Here is a 15474-nt window from a genome sequence, read left to right as displayed (position 1 = left end):
TCTAATTTTTTAAATATATATATATATATATATATATATATATATATATATATATATATATATATATATATATATTAATTTAATCTGATCTGGTCTGCCGCAGTTAGCTGAAAAGTGTATTTTTTTTTTATAAATGCGAGGAAAAGGAAGATGCCAATTTCTGGATCCAGTTAGCATTTTAATCCATTAACTGCAATAACAAACGCAAGCGAAGAAGGTTGCAACGGAACAGCTCAGCCAAAATACAGATTTATGTAATTTTTTTTCTCCCCTCTTGCTTATGCATCTAGCACAAAAAATGCACTAAGGAAAAATAACACACACACATACCTTTTTTTCGAGCACAAAGTTATAAGGTCTCAAACGAAGCAACCAAATTAATATTCCCACACATAACCAAAAATTGTAAACCAACTTTTTAAACATCTTCAACAGTTTAAAAAAAAAACCCATTTTTTTCCCCCCCCGGGAAGAAACAACTTTTTCCCCCCACAAGTAAATTTGATGTACTTCCAGCTTGCTGAGACGACAGGAGGGCGAATTTCACAACTCCACAACTTAGCCTGTTTTGACAGCAAACCTTAAAATGTGTGGCTGTAAAAGAAAACAAAAATCCTGTTAAAAATTGTTGGCACGTTGTGTGTCGCATCGCATCCATTTGCGCAGCTGGTTTGTATCTGGCTTGAGTGTCGGGCCGACCTAGCTAATAGTTCATAAATAGAAATATTTTAACTTGGGGAAGTAAATTCAGCCGAATGGGGGTTGTATAGTACAGCTGTGCATTTTGGACACTGACTTTATTTTAAGTTTCTGGTCCTTATTAAGAGTGGGGAAATTTCAAAGTTGATTGCACAACTATTATTATTTGCAGAGGACAATTTTAAGTTTTGTGGCTTTCTTTGCAAGTTTTACACAAAACAATCAACAATCGGTAAAATTGTTGTGTTTGCAAGCCCAAGAAACCGTGGTTTGCCCTTGTGAGTTGCTGCTTTAAAGCAAGCCAGGATTTTCTAATCTGAAAATTGAAAAATTGCAATCCTGGTTTATGGGGCCGTAGTGAGTCGGCTTGGTTCAGGACACACAAGGAAGCGATGGAAGCGAATGAAATGGCCTAGAGGTGGAGCTCTTACCTCGCAACCAGGAGGCTGCCAGTTCAATCCTAGGTAGAGGCAGTTATAGGGTCCCTCCTGTTTGGGCAGGGGGTTGGACTAGATGATCTGCCAGGGTCCCTTCCAACCCTCTGGATCTGAATCTAATGTTTACCTCCCATGGAGTGGGTCCTTTCAATGTTCCTTCCAAGATTTGCCTTCGGATGACTTGTGGGGGGAAAACGCCTGCAAAGCCCCCCAGAAAAAACCCTCTTTAAATTGATTTCCCCAAAAAGGAACATTTTACCCCATTTCTCCAAGCTAATAAGCACAATTAAAACACCCAAAGCAGTGTTTGTCAATCTAGTGGCTCTTAAGAGGGGAGGACTCCAACTCCCAGAATCCCTCAGCCAGGAAGCTTTAAGAGGGGAGGACTCCAACTCCCAGAATCCCCCAGGCAGCTGCCTTACCTTCCTCCAGCATGAAGGGCTGAGCCAATGGGCAAATTTCCCAGAATCGCTCCTCGTCCAGTTTTCGCAGGGAGTTGAGGGGGAGGGTGGTGCAGCGGCCGAAGTCCACAAAGAAGACCACAGCCAAGTCTCCCACGGGGTCCAGCACCCAGCACCTGGGGGGACGGGGGGGGGGGGGAGAGAAAGAGAGAGCGAAACAAATGTCTCCAATTTTTTTTCCTTTCTTCCTTTCCTATTTTTTCCTTGCTTGTGTTGTGGTTAGCTCTGGCCCAGCTCCTGCCCCAAGGACTGTGGATGTGGGGGAGACATCCACATGCTGCAGGCCTGTTTTGCCCCCGGTGGAATCTGCTGATGAAGGCTCCTCTGACCAAGAAGACATGAGTGACAGGGAGGAGGAGAGTGGGGCAGACAGCTCAGAAGGAGATCAATTATCTAGCTCCTCCTTGGATTCAGAACAAGAGTTAATGATACAGCCACACATGCGGAGAGCGATGCATAGGCAGCAACAACTGAGAGATTATTATCAAAGAAAATGAGGCCACCTGTGGTTGGGTGGGGCTGTGGTCATTAGTGAGGCTGCTATAAAGAGCAGCCTGTGGGTTTGGCCATTGTGGAGGATTATCTGATTGTTGTGTTTCGTGCCTGCTTTACTGACTTTGACCTTTTGTGTGCTGATTTCCCCCCGCTTTGAAACTAAACCAGGGCAAAGTGTGTTTCGCTTTGTGAAAGAAGAAGGACTGTGAATTGCCTCACAGCTGCAAGCTAAGTATCTCAGAACTGATAAGGGACTTGTACAAATTACCAGTTTGTTTGGAGACGAGTGCTCTTGGCTATACCAAAAGAGGGCTTGGTTTAAGTGAATTTTCATTATAAAGAACATTGTTTTGAATTTTCAAACGTGTGTGTGTCTGAAATTTGTACCTGTGAATTTTTGGGGGGGAGTCTACCAGGGAGCCCGACAGAACACCTTGATTGCTTTCTCCCTTATTTCCTCTCCCCCTACTTCTTTTTCTTCTTTCCTTCCCTTCTATATTTTCCTTCCTTCCCCGCCTTTTTCTTCCTTCCTACCTTTTCCATTCTCCCTTTTTTCCTCTTCTATTTTTCTTTCTTCCTCACTCTTCTTCCTTCTCCCTGCTTCCTTTTCTTCCTTCCCCCCTCCCCTCTTCCCTCCTTTTATCCTTCCTCCTTTCCTCTTCTTTCCTTCCTTCCTCCCTCCCACCTTCCCTCCCTTTTCGTCCTTCCTCCTTTCCTCTTCCTTCCTTTTCCTTTCTTCCTCCATTCCTTTTCTATTTTTCCTTCCTTCCTATTTCATCCTTCCTTTCTTCTTCCTTCCTTCCTCCTTTCCTTTTCTATTTTCCCCTTCCCTCCCTCCCTCCCTCCCTCCCTAGGGCTGAACCCCAAACAGGGCAGGGGGACCCTCACCTGTTCCAGGCACTGCCCTCGTCCCCGATGTCGCATTGGCCCAGGCACCGGCTCCCTCTCTGCACCTCCTCTTTGGCCAGAAAGGGCAAGCTGGACTCGGCCTCAGCCAAAGTCGTGAAGAGCTTCTCCATGGATTTGTAGGATTCCTGCATGAGGCACGAAGCAAGTTCCTAGTCCCCATGAGGCTTGGAAACGGCGTCTCCACTCCCCAGCAGCACAAATCAAGTTCCTAGCCCTCATGAGACTAAGAAACGGCACCACCATTTACAATATACAGGGGGGAGGGAATCAAATCCTGCTCGCGCAAACCTCATTGAGGACGATGGCCCAGAAGTACGGCATCAGCGGAAAGGTGTCCGTCACCAGAAGCCCCACCTCCCCTGCCACGTCGACCACGGAACGGAGCCACTTGGCGTCTCCGAAGCAGCCGCTCAGCACGTGGAACAGAAACGAACTCCTAAAAAAAAGGGGGAAATCAAACAAGAAGCCAAGGAGGGAAAGGAAAGGGAGGGGGGACCCCACCAGGTCATCTAGAAGACCCCCTGCCCCCCCCCGCAGATAGTGCATTGGTCAGGTGACGAGTCAGGGACGTGCTACTCGGTGCAAAATTGTTGGATTTCAGCGCAACAAATCCACCGGGCTGAAACCTAATTATTAAACCTAAATCATAATTATCACTCCGACAACTCATCGCATTCATATACCACAATATCAACATGTTACACACTTATACATTTTTTTCCAATATATCATGAACATCTGAGTCTGTTTTGGAATGAACGGCATATAAACACAATAATACAATAAAATAAACGAATTTCCTAAATTTGCACCGTTTAGACTTTTATCTCCCGTCTGTTTTCCTTCTATAGTTCGTGTTACTCCCCTCCCTCGATCTTCCTTTCTTCCCTCTACCTTCTTTCTCCTTCTCTCCCTCTTTCCTACTTCCTCTTCCTCCGCCTTATCCTTCCCTGAGTACTTCTAATCCTAATCTGTTATGTGGTTGACAAACAAGCTTTCCAGAACCCTAAATTTATTCCAACATCGGCACTATTCTTAAAACTAACATCTTCCCTTTCTCCATATTTAAATATATAATATGCCGCTCAAAAAAATAAAGGGAACACTCAAACAACACATCCTAGATCTGAATGAATGAAATATTCTCACTGAATATTTCATTTGCACAACTATTCTATTTGCACAACAGCAGGCGAAATTGACTGTCAATCAGTGTTGCTTCCTAAGGGGACAGTTTGATTTCACAGAAGTTTGATTTATTTGGAGTTACATTCTGTTGTTTAAATGTTCCCTTTATTTTTTTTTTGAGCAGTGTATATTCTTCTAGGCATAGCTACTATTATCTAATGTTGCCTCCTTACCTCCTATTTTTGTCACCGGGGTCTACCACTTTTAATTTTCCAATTTTCTTTTCAAATTATTCGCCCATTATTCTTAGAAACATTCTGAATTGCAATTTGAAAATAATTGCAATTTTCTTTCCAATTATTTGCCATCACTTATCTTCCAAACTTTCTGAATTGTAATTTGAAAATAATTTGAATTTTCTTTCCAACTATTCACCGTTGTTTATCTCCCAAACTTCTTCATTCTCTTGAAACTTCTTAATTTTAGGCGGCATACAAATCCAATAAATAAAAATAAATAAATAAAATAAATAATGCCTTTTATTGTTGTTGTTTTATTCTGCCATTTCCAAATGCCCTTGATTTCTCATGTCTTTTCCTCTTTTTTATATCTCCTTTCCAACTTCATTTTTTAATTTTCATTCTCTCTATTTTGACAAATTCTAATCTTTTTTTTTTTAATTCTTTATTAATATAGATACATTAAAAAAATCCTTGATTGTGCAGAACTGGATGCTTTAACATTAAAATTACAAAACAAAGAAGAATCCGATTACTATAAAACATGGAACATATTTTATGATTGGTTTAAGAGGAGAAATAGAAGTTTAAATTGAATTGTGATAATAACAATACGTTAAGTATTTATTCCTTTGAATCCACTCGTGCCAATTGTTCCACATGCTTTTAGTTTCATTGATTCTGTTTCCCTTAAGTAGGTTTGTCATCTCGTCCATTTCTGCACATGTATATATCTTGTCTATTATTAAATTTACATTGGGAGTCTGTTCGTTCTTCCATGTTTGCGCTATTGCAATTCTTGTAGCTGTGTTTATGTGAGTCAATAAAAAAAGGGTTTTTAGAGTATGATTTTTTCCAAATTCCAAGGAGCATCCCCTCCGGTGAGTACGCTATTTCCTCCTTCGTAATTTCCTTTAACCATTTGTAAATTGTTTCCCAAATTTTTTGAATTTTAGAGCAGGACCACCACATATGGAAGAAAGTTCCTTTTTCTTTATTGCATTTCCAGCATACGTTTTGTAGTGCTGGGTAAATTTTGGCAAGTCTTGCCGGTGGTAGATACCACCTGTAAAATAATTTGTAATAGTTTTCTTTATAGGCTGATGATAGGGTGATTTTAGTTATTGTATTCCATGTTTTCTCCCATTCTGCTATATGGACTTCCCTTTGTATATTTTTCTCCCAGGCTACAAAGGTGGGCACTACAAAATAGCAGTACAAACCTTAAAAAAAAATGAAAATACCATTTGAATGTTTTTACCATGTTTTGCATTGCATAGTATTAAGTTAATATTATCTATATAACAACTGTAACTGGTAAAAAAGTTGGATAAGACCTGTAAACTGTATAAACAAATTGTGATATATGTATCTATAAAACAATAAAAAGATTTGGGGGGGGGGGAAAAGATAAGTATTTATTGACAGAAAGATGAAATATGATGTAAATACAACTGTTTTTGTGAAAAAAAATTTATGTAACTAAATTAATTACAAAAAGTGTACAGAAGGCGGTTTAAAAACAACAACAATAATAGAGAAGACATTGATAACCAAAAAGAACAATAGTGAATGCCGAAGATTTTTATTCACCAGAAAATAATTTGACATGTAATAAGATTGTAACTTTCCTTCTCTCAAGAGGATATTGATGATATTTTTATGTTATCTGTAATTTTGTAATTGTTCAGGGTGGTGTGGTTTTTTTTTCCATTTAGGAGTGTATGTTTTTTTTGTTTGGTTTTTTTTTTCTTTGTGTATTGCAAATATTGCAAATATGTCAATGTATATATTTTTTTGATTATGCTTTTTAAAACAAATTAATAAAAATTACTTTAAAACCAAAGAAAACATTAAACAAGCAGTAGACAAAAGAAAGAGTGAACAAAAAGCGGGGGAAAGGACATTTGAACAAACCAACATAATAGTACCTAATAAATTCTAATCTGAATCAATACATTTCTATCCGTTGGTTCATAACATTCTAAAGTCACCACATTGAAAGAATCCCATTTGCACCTACCTCATTTCCATGGGGACAGCGTAGAAGATTCTCTTATTTACGGGGGCAATGTGAATAGCACCTTTGGGAAGGTTTAAAAAAAGAAGAAGCTAATTTGAGCCTGGACGCCAGCAAGGCTAAACATCCACGTAAGAAAAAAATCAACTTCCTGCCCCCTAAGCCTGATTTTTTTTTTCCTTTAAAAATGAAATGAATTAACAATTGGAAACGAGGCTGCCTTCCACAGGCAGCTTTTACCAGGATCAAAATAGTAATAAAATAACAATGGAACAAGATATTGTACCATTGGTAACTCCGTATTCCTCGGCTGGGATCTCTTCCAAATCCTACAAAAGAAAAAAAAAGGAGAAGGAGAAGAAGAAGAAGAAGAAAGGCCTTTGTAAGAGAGTAAATCCAGATCTACAACAATCCATCGCACTAAAAGCTTAAACAGAATTATTATTAATATTTATTTATTATTGTTATTGCTATTATTAATGATAATAAATAGAATTAATGTTGAACATACCAGGCCCTCCATGATTGGTTCAGCAAACCACAATTGAATAAACCATCATTCTGTGCAAGAACTGACACAACCCCCCAAACTACAGCCAGGAACTGAGCCCAAAATAGGGCTTATAAAACCATTCATTCATTCAGTTCTAATCTATCTTGTCTGTCTGTCTGTCTGTCTATCTATATCCATATCTATTTTTCAATTTCTAGGCCAACCTTCTTCGGAGACTTAACATAAAGATAAATACATAAGATAAAACAGTAGAAATCGAAAATTAAAACTAAGCCAATTTAAAAACACATCCATTAAAGATGCTAAAATCTAATTTAATAAACATAAAAACCCTTGTCACAAAAATTGTTCAATCACATCCATCCCTGTCTCCATCGTAACGTGGGCTGGAGCAGTGTCTATATTCAACAACCCCAAGCCTGCCGAGAATTTAAACTTAAATGCATGAACTAAAACATATTTTTTTAAAAATAAAAATATAACAGATCTCTGCAATGGGTTTCCACCACCCCCACCCCGTTAATATTAAAATTTAACTGTTCATTGTTAAAATTGTGGTCAACGTACGACCACAACTAACCCCCACCCACCCCAACAAGGAAGTGTGAAAAACGGTCACCAGTTGATTATTATTTTTTTTGAGGTCGTAAGTGTGAAAAATGACCCCAACTCTCTTTTTTTCAGCACCATCAGAACTTTGGTCACTGAATGAACCAAGTCGTAAGTTGAGGACTTTCTGTAAATCTGTTTAAAGAAGACTCTGAGAATCGGCTTTTGTGGGGACAGTGAGCTCTAAGGGGGTGTGGTTTTGGGGGGGGCGCGACATATACTTCCCACGTTAAACATAGCTGGCTGTGAAACGGCTAAACCATGAATCGTGGTTTACCGGCATTTGATGGCTGGTTTTGAGACCCTCGTAGGTTCTCCGGTTTTCCATAAACGCGATGGACATCGGTCGGCCTTTCACGAGGTATCCGTTAAAAAGCCGGACTGCCCTTTCTGCGGCTTCTGGTGATATCAACTCCAGAAATGCAAAACTATGGAGAGAGAAAAAATGCACAAATTTAACAATAAAGTCCCCGGACAATAGCCATCCTCTCCCCAATGCCCATCATCCCCAGCACCTCTCGAGCTAGTAACGTACGTCAGAGAGAGAAACCCTGACTCGGTTTTCCTTGGAAAACCAGCTCGTTCCTTAGCTCCGTGGCCTGCCTTGCCAGGTCGTTGTGCCAAGCAGAGAAGGAAGAACAACTAAAACAGACCATCCTCAGACTTATGACGGAGCCGAAGTCACTTTTTTTCCTGGCCTGCTGTCGCTTTGAAAGGCCCATTCGCTCAACAACGCTTCTCGCTTAGCGACGGCAGCCCTCAAAATAATTCAAATTTTGAGGATTTTTTTTTTTTACCTTTTAAAGTGATTGCTGTGTTTTTTCAAAGATTTGATCCCAAAATCCTTGAATAAGAAGGCAATCTCTTCCTGGTGAAGAAATTAAAATAAAAAGACATTAGAGAAACAGAGATTAAAAACTTTTTACAAGGGATTCCTGGCGCCAGGGAAGGCAGGGAAAAAAATGGGTTTGCTCCTAGCTCCTAGTCTTCGGAGAGGGGCGGCATACAAATCTAATAAATTATTATTATTATTATTATTATTATTATTAATGATAGGGGGGGGAAATCAAAATTTAAGATTCCTTGATCAGAACTATTAGGCAGAAGAGTTTCGAGACCATCTGCTTTTTTTAAATATTTTTTTTTTCAAAGGATGAATATTATCCAAAACTGACCATATCCTATTTTATTTATCTATATATTAAATTACTGCTATTTTATTCCAAATTCATTTTAAGCGGGTTTTTTCCCCAAATTCCATTTTAAATCGTATTTTATTCCAATTCCATTTCAAGTTGTGTTTTATTCCAATTTCATTTCAAGTCGTATTTTATTCCGATTCCATTTTAAATGTTTTTTTAATCAGATTTTAGTCATACTTTGTGTCTGCAACTCTGCACTATGATTTGGCCCCAAGGACTAATAATCAATAGAGTAAACCCAAAGTGATGCATCTTCAAAGGGGCTGCAACAGTTTTATTCGACAGCTGTCACCGATGTTTGCTATGCGGTGAAATTTTATTTCTTTTATGTTTATACTTCATGTTACTAGTCCACAGCACTCTGGGTGGTGATTAAATGATTTGAGAGTTTGGGATTAAAAAACCCCCAATACAGCCCCAAGTTCATTGTAATATCAAGAGTATTTCTATAAATACTTTTAAAGTTTACTTCCAATTTTCTCTTGCTTTAAGCCAGTGGTCCCCAAACTATGGCCCGTGGGCCGGATGCGGCCCGCTGAGGTCTTTTAACTGGCCCGCGGCAGCACACGAGATTTTACCGATCGATATAATAAGAGGGAGAAATAGAGAGGGAGAGAGAAATGAAGAGGAGAGATAGAAAGGGAGAAATAGAGAGAGGGGGAGAGAGAGAAAGTGTGAGAGATACAAAAAGGGAGTTAGAAACAGTGAGTGAGAGAAAGAGAGAAGAGAGAGAGAAAGAAAGAGAAAGAGGGAGAGATAGAGAGGGAGAGAGAAAGGAAGAGGGAGAGATGGAAAGAGAGAGAGAGAGAAAAAAAGAGAAAAATGAGAAAATGATGGAGGGAAGGAACGAGGGAGAGGAAAATGAAACAAATGAGAGAAAAGGAAGAGGGAAGAGAGAAGTGGAGAGGAAGGAGGGAGGGAAGGAAAGAAGGAGAAATGGAGTTTGTTGATTTAAGTTTAAGTTTACTTGTTAATAAAGATGTATAAATTACTTACTTAATTATTAATTAATTACTTAATTACTTATTACTTCTTTATTTTAAATATTGTATTTGTTCCCATTTTGTTTTTTACTTTAAATAAGGTATGTGTAGTGGGCATAGGGATTTGTTCATAGGTTTTTTTTATAGTCCGGCCCTCCAACAGTCTGAGGGACAGTGAACTGGCCCCCTGTGTAAAACATTTGGGGACCCCTGCTTTAAGCAATGGGGATTCTAGCCTCTATTGTGGCTGTAATTCAAGACCTAACTGTGTGTATTGTGGGTTTGTGAGGTCTGGGCGTAAAATAAACAAACTGAGAACACCCACCTCTTTGATATCCTGGGGGAGATTTCCAACAAAGATTTCCTTCTTTTTCAAAAGCCCTGAAAAAAGCAAATTTGGGTTAGGAGGACCCAGTAAAATATGAAAAAGAGACAATAGAGTAGGAGAAGCTTTTCCTTCTTTCCTTCCTTCCACTCCTCTCTTTCTCCTCCTTTCCATTCCTCCTTCCTTCTCCTCCCTTTCACTCCTTCCTTCCTCCATCTCCTTCCTTCCCCCTCCCTTTCACTCCTATTAATTCCTCCGTACCTCCATCCTGCTTCTTTCCTTCCTTTCACTCCTCTTTCTCTTCCTTTCCATTCCTCCCTTCCTTTCCTCCTCCCTTCCTCTCTCCCTTTCACTCCTTTTCTCTTCCTTTCCATTCCTCCCTTCCTTTCCTCCTCCCTTCCTCTCTCCCTTTCACTCCTTTTCTCCTCCTTTCCATTCCTCCCTTCCTATCACTCCTTCCTTTCTCCTCCCTTCTATTCCTCCCTCCCTCCCATTCCTCCCTCCCTTCCTCCTTTTCTCCTCCCTTCTATTCCTCCCTCCCTCCTTCCTTCCTTTCACTCCCCATTCCTCCTTTCCTCTTCCCTCCCTCTCACTCCTTCATTTCTCCTTTCCATTCCTGCATCCCTATCCTTTTTTCCTTCCTTCCTTCCACTCCTCCCTTTCTCCTCCCTTCCATTCCTCCCTCCCTCTTCTTCTACCTTTCTCCTCTCCTTCTTTCTTCCCCCCCACTTCCTTCCTTCTGCCCTTCCATCTTTTCCATTCCCTCCCTTTTCCTTCCTCTCCTTCTTTCCTCTTCCTTGTTTTCCTTTCCTCCTCCCTTTCTCTTTCTTCCCACTCCTTCCTTTCTCTTCCTCCTTTCCTCTTCCCTTCTTCCCTATTTTCCTTCCTTCCTCCTCCTATCCTTCTGCCTCCCCCCCTCTTTCCTCCCACTCCTTCCTCCCCCCCTCTTTCCTCCCACTCCTTCCTTCCTTCCATCACCCTCTCAACCACCACCTCCCCTTCGGCCAATTTGTCTCGCTTTTCCGTGCCTTTAAATATATCTAAGAATCAGCCCCCTTCTAAACGCAGGTGGTGGCTGTGAGTTCCTGAGGCCAACCCTTGCATGGGGAAGCATCTTAATAGGGTCTCCCGCCCTCCCCTTCCTTCCTTCTTTTCTCTCCTCCCTCTTTTCCTCCACCCCTTAATTTTCACCCCTTCTTCCTCTCCATCCATGCAAAAACCATCCCAAGCACACGCCTGAAGTCACACCAAGAGTTCGACCGACTCTAAACTCACCCGCATGTTTCAAGGGATTCGCCTTAACCAGCTTCTTAGAGCCTGGAGAACAGGGGTTTTCGGGGCCGTTTCTTAACCTACAAACCAGGTTAGAACTATCTAGGATTAATAGCTGCCACCTTTGGCAAATCTTGTTTCCCATTTGCACACCCCCTCAAAGCCTGGCTAACTGGAGACACTCAACCTTCAAACTTGGGTGAATCCCGTCTTTCAAACCCAGCTCGGGGAGACCCCGCCTCTTTTCAGGCCCCACCCACTACCTGCTTAGTCCCGCCCACCGTAAAAAAATACCCTGAGGAAATGCAACCCCCAAATACTGTAATTATCCAAACACAATTCTTGTTTTGCGACTCCAGGAATCTGAGGGGCAGCAGTCAGAAACTGGGGTGACACTCCCCCAAAATATCATAAATAGTGTGTCAGGCACCCTTGCCGGGTTTTGCAGGGTTGTGGTTTTTAAATAAAAGTCACAAGTGTGCAAAGAGTGTGCAAAAGGGGTTAACTTGCAACTGAATCCTTAGCAAGCATTATTATTTAAAATATCCTCTTTACTCACATCTTGCTTTAGCAGGATTCTGCCCGAAACCCTAAAATAATAATATTCATATTATTAATAATAATATTTCCCCAAAAAATTCGACATATCTTGTCTTAAAGATTGCTACAAAAATACCGAATCCAAACTAAACGTCTGGGTGCCGCCAACCACAATATTATTATTATCCATTAATCATAAATATAATTATAAATTACTCATAAATATAAATAAAGCATAAATATCCGCTCTTATTCAACGTGGCTGTATTCCCTGCCGATCCATTTTCATATCTCTGTGACTTGAAACAAAAAAAGCAAAATATTTTTAAAATATTTACAAATATGTTGTAAATACAAAACGTTTGTAAAATCGTAGACACAAAACATTGCAAGCTAAGATACAAATCCAAGATGCAAAACACCCCAACAGAAATATTTACATTTAGATATTTATTTCTGTAGTTTATAACACATCCGACATGGACTATTAATTCCCTATTAAGGCAATAACAGACTTGGAAGGGACCTTGGAGGTCGTTTAATCCAACCCCCTGCTCAAGTATTAATTTTATTTATTTTTATTTTACTTATTAGATTTGCATGCCGCCCCTCTCCGTAGACCCAGGTGCAAATAAAAAGGAGCAAAATTAAAATAAAACAACTAGGATTATATCACAATTCTCTGCAGGGAATTCTAGCAGGAGGATGGGTATTGTAGTCTTCTGGCTTAGGGGAAGCGGGGTCAAGAACGAAGCGAGCAGCATTATTTCAGCAGCAAAATTGGGATTTTTTTTTTAAAACGTCTGGACGAAGACTTTCCCTATCCGTGTTTTCCTTCCCCCTTGGCTACTATTCATATTACTATTATTTTGAATTTATTTTTAAAGATAAAAAGGGGGGGTTTGGGGGGGCATTTTGGGGTGTTGGAAAAACCAGAGGTGCAAACGCCGCGCCTGCAAACGGAGCCAGGGACTCGCGCCGGATTACTCACCTGCGGGAAGAAGGAAAAAAGAGCAAAGGAATTCGGAGCAAGCGAGCGCGAAACTTTCCACGAGGGTCTCGAGGCGCAGCGCGGCTTTTGCGTCGGCGCGCATCTCGCCCCGCCTTCCTCTCCCCCCCCGCCCCCACTCTGGCTCTTAAAGGGGGAGGGGGAGCCCTTAATCCGGAGTGGATCCGGATTAGGTGCACGGGTTTGTCTCTCTTTATGCATCAGGGAGAGAAAAAGGCGGCTGGTGATGGGTCTGTGCGCGCGCGCGCGTGTATTTTTAGCATGAGATGGATGGATGGATGGATAGAGATGGATAAATGGATAGATGATTAGATTGCATGATAGATGATAATTTGATAGATGATTGATAGATGATACATTGGTAGATGATACATGATGACAGATAGATGAGAGAGAGATGAATAGATAGGTAGATAGATATAGATGGATAGATGGATAGATATCTCCGAGTCCGCCTTCTGCTGCACGAATCCCAGCGACCAATCTCAACTAAACAATGTCGGTTGGCGGGCCCCAGGGGAAGAGCCTTCTCTGTGGCAGCCCCGACTCTCTGGAACCAGCTCCCCCCAGAGATTAGAACTGCCCCCCACCCTCCTTGCCTTTCGTAAACTCCTCAAAACCCACCTTTGTCGTCAGGCATGGGGGAATTGAGATATCTCCCCTAGGCCTATACAATTTATGTATGGTAAGTTTGTATGTATGTCTGCTTAAAAATGGGTTTTTAAAAATATTTTAAATTGTAAATTATTAGATTTGTTATGAACTATTTTATCGTGTTGTGAGCCGCCCCGAGTCTACGGAGAGGGGCGGCATACAAATCTAATAAATAAATAAATAAATAAATAAATAAATATACATGATAGGTGATGATAAATAGTTTGATAGATGATAGATCGGTAGATAATACATGATACATGATAATAAGATGGATGGATAGAGACGGATAAATGGATAGATGAATAGATAATGCGCAATAGATTATGATAATTTGATAGATGATTGACAGATAATACGTTGGTAGACGATACATGATGATAGATGAGAGGTGAATAGATAGGTAGGTAGATAAAGATGGATAGATGGATAAATGGACAGATATACATGATAGATGATGATAGTTTGATAGATGATAGGTTGGTAGATAATACATGATGGATGGATGGACGGACGGACAGACAGATAGAATAACAGAGTTCATAGGAACCTTGGAGGTCATCTAGTCCAACCCTCAGCCCAAGCAGGAGCCCCATTTCTGACGGATGGCAGTTCAATCTCATATGCGTGCCTGTTTTTATATATACTGTACTGTACTGTACTATATAAAATGCCTTTGTGCGCATTTTGATAGTTGCATTACGACCAGGGGGCACCAGAGGGAGCCGGGAGCTTCCAGGGGGCAACTCCCCCCCCCAGCAATGCTTTGCCGCCACCTGGCGGTCGCCCGAAACCTTGCAGCAGAATTCTGCTTTTCCTGCAAGCCGCGACCCCCACGAGTCCTTCGTGAATAAAAGGAGTCGTTTTAGCCCCACTCCTCTAATTTTTCCCCTCCTGCCCCCTTTCTACCATGTTAACCTCCAGCGCCCCCCCATGCCCCGTTCCAGGTAAAATAGCATTTTTTGTTTTTAAAGAAACGGGTGGGAGTCAAAAATAACCATTGAAATAGTTGCATCGAACTTGATTCTGGAAAGAAATAATAATAATTAATTTAGCTCAAGTTTTTTATATTATTATTGCTGCTGCTGCTGCTGTTGTTGTTGTTATTATTATTATTGTTATTATTAATTATTATTTATGCAAAGTTTCTAATTGCTATTTCTCAGGCTGCGCGTCTCTAGCTCAGCCTCCTGCGCGCACCCGCGCTTCCCATCTGCGCGCACCCGCCCCATCCAAATCCCCCCCTCCTCCGGATCTGGGCGGGGGATGCCGCCCCCTCCCTCCTTCCCTCCCTCCCCGAGCGCTCGCAAAGTTACACGAAGCGAAGCCAACTCTTTGCACCGGATTGCGCGCAGGGGGAGGGCAAGTAAATTGCAATTTGGAAAGGAGGGGGGGAGAGGGGTTTTCTCCCACCTCTGGGCTGGGGAAAGAGGCTTCCGAGTGGGGGGGGATCTGGGAGGGACAGCCCCCCCAAATTAGAGCCCTTCTCTCATCGCTTTGGAGACCCCCTCGAGTTTTGGGTGGGTGGGTTTTTTGGTGCTTCTCTGTTTTGAGTAGGGGAGCAGGAAGCAAAGCCTCGGGGGGGGGGGGGTAGAAAAAAAGCCCCCAGTCCAGGATTAAAAAGCAGGGACTCAGAAAGCAAAACTGACTGGGGGGGGGGAGTGTTCGTGGGTTTGGTTTAGCTAGCCCCCCTCCTCTGCATCTCCAAGATCCTTCCTTCCAAACTCTTCTTTGCTCCCTATTTTTAAAGCCCCCCCCCTCCTTGCTGTGTTGTTTTGCTTTGCTTTTAATTCTTTATTGCAGTTTCCAACTTCCCAAAAGTCGGGGGGGGGGGGGATGACAACAGCCCAGCGTATTTATCTTCGATTTGACCCATCTAGAGCGATGCTGAGATTTGGGGTACACAAGTGAGTGGGGAATGAAGCATCAGAAAAGGGGTTTTCCTTGGGGGGGGCTGTAGCTGGTCCATCAGGGGCAG

The 15474-nt window shown here is 41.6% G+C and overlaps 2 protein-coding genes across 7 annotated transcripts in view; one reads left to right on the top strand and one right to left on the bottom strand.

Moving 5' to 3' along the window:
- TDRD10 (tudor domain containing 10) overlaps positions 1-15474 on the bottom strand; it is a 21884-nt gene that overhangs the window by 1774 nt on the left and 4636 nt on the right. Inside the window, exons 1-13 of one of the 4 annotated variants that reach the window (XR_011560477.1) lie at positions 12825-12949; positions 11853-11883; positions 11297-11373; positions 10022-10077; positions 8309-8379; positions 7789-7939; positions 6675-6717; positions 6392-6452; positions 3290-3437; positions 2981-3126; positions 1559-1713; positions 1264-1334; positions 511-594 (exon numbers count right to left, since the gene is read on the bottom strand). Coding sequence is in view for 3 of the 4 variants with exons in the window: in XM_070766021.1 (XP_070622122.1) it covers positions 559-594; positions 1264-1334; positions 1559-1713; positions 2981-3126; positions 3290-3437; positions 6392-6452; positions 6675-6717; positions 7789-7939; positions 8309-8379; positions 10022-10077; positions 11297-11373; positions 11853-11854 (1017 nt within the window). In the remaining variant the exon portion in view is untranslated. Of the gene's footprint in view, positions 1-466; positions 595-1263; positions 1335-1558; positions 1714-2980; positions 3127-3289; positions 3438-6391; positions 6453-6674; positions 6718-7788; positions 7940-8308; positions 8380-10021; positions 10078-11296; positions 11374-11852; positions 11884-12049; positions 12133-12824; positions 12950-15474 lie in introns of those variants that run through there. The other 3 variants (XM_070766021.1, XM_070766022.1, XM_070766020.1) reach the window with 3 other exon arrangements.
- SHE (Src homology 2 domain containing E) overlaps positions 14811-15474 on the top strand; it is an 11686-nt gene continuing 11022 nt past the window's right edge. For 2 of the 3 annotated variants that reach the window (XM_070766018.1, XM_070766017.1), the window contains exon 1: positions 14811-15474. This exon is cut by the window's right edge. The gene's annotated coding sequence lies outside the window, so the exon portion shown is untranslated. The other variant, XR_011560476.1, reaches the window with a different exon arrangement.

Source organism: Erythrolamprus reginae, chromosome 13, assembly GCF_031021105.1.
Source record: "Erythrolamprus reginae isolate rEryReg1 chromosome 13, rEryReg1.hap1, whole genome shotgun sequence".
NCBI lineage: Eukaryota > Metazoa > Chordata > Lepidosauria > Squamata > Dipsadidae > Erythrolamprus > Erythrolamprus reginae.
The sequence above is the reverse complement of the archived record's forward strand: the minus strand, read 5'-3'. Positions and strand labels throughout refer to the sequence as shown.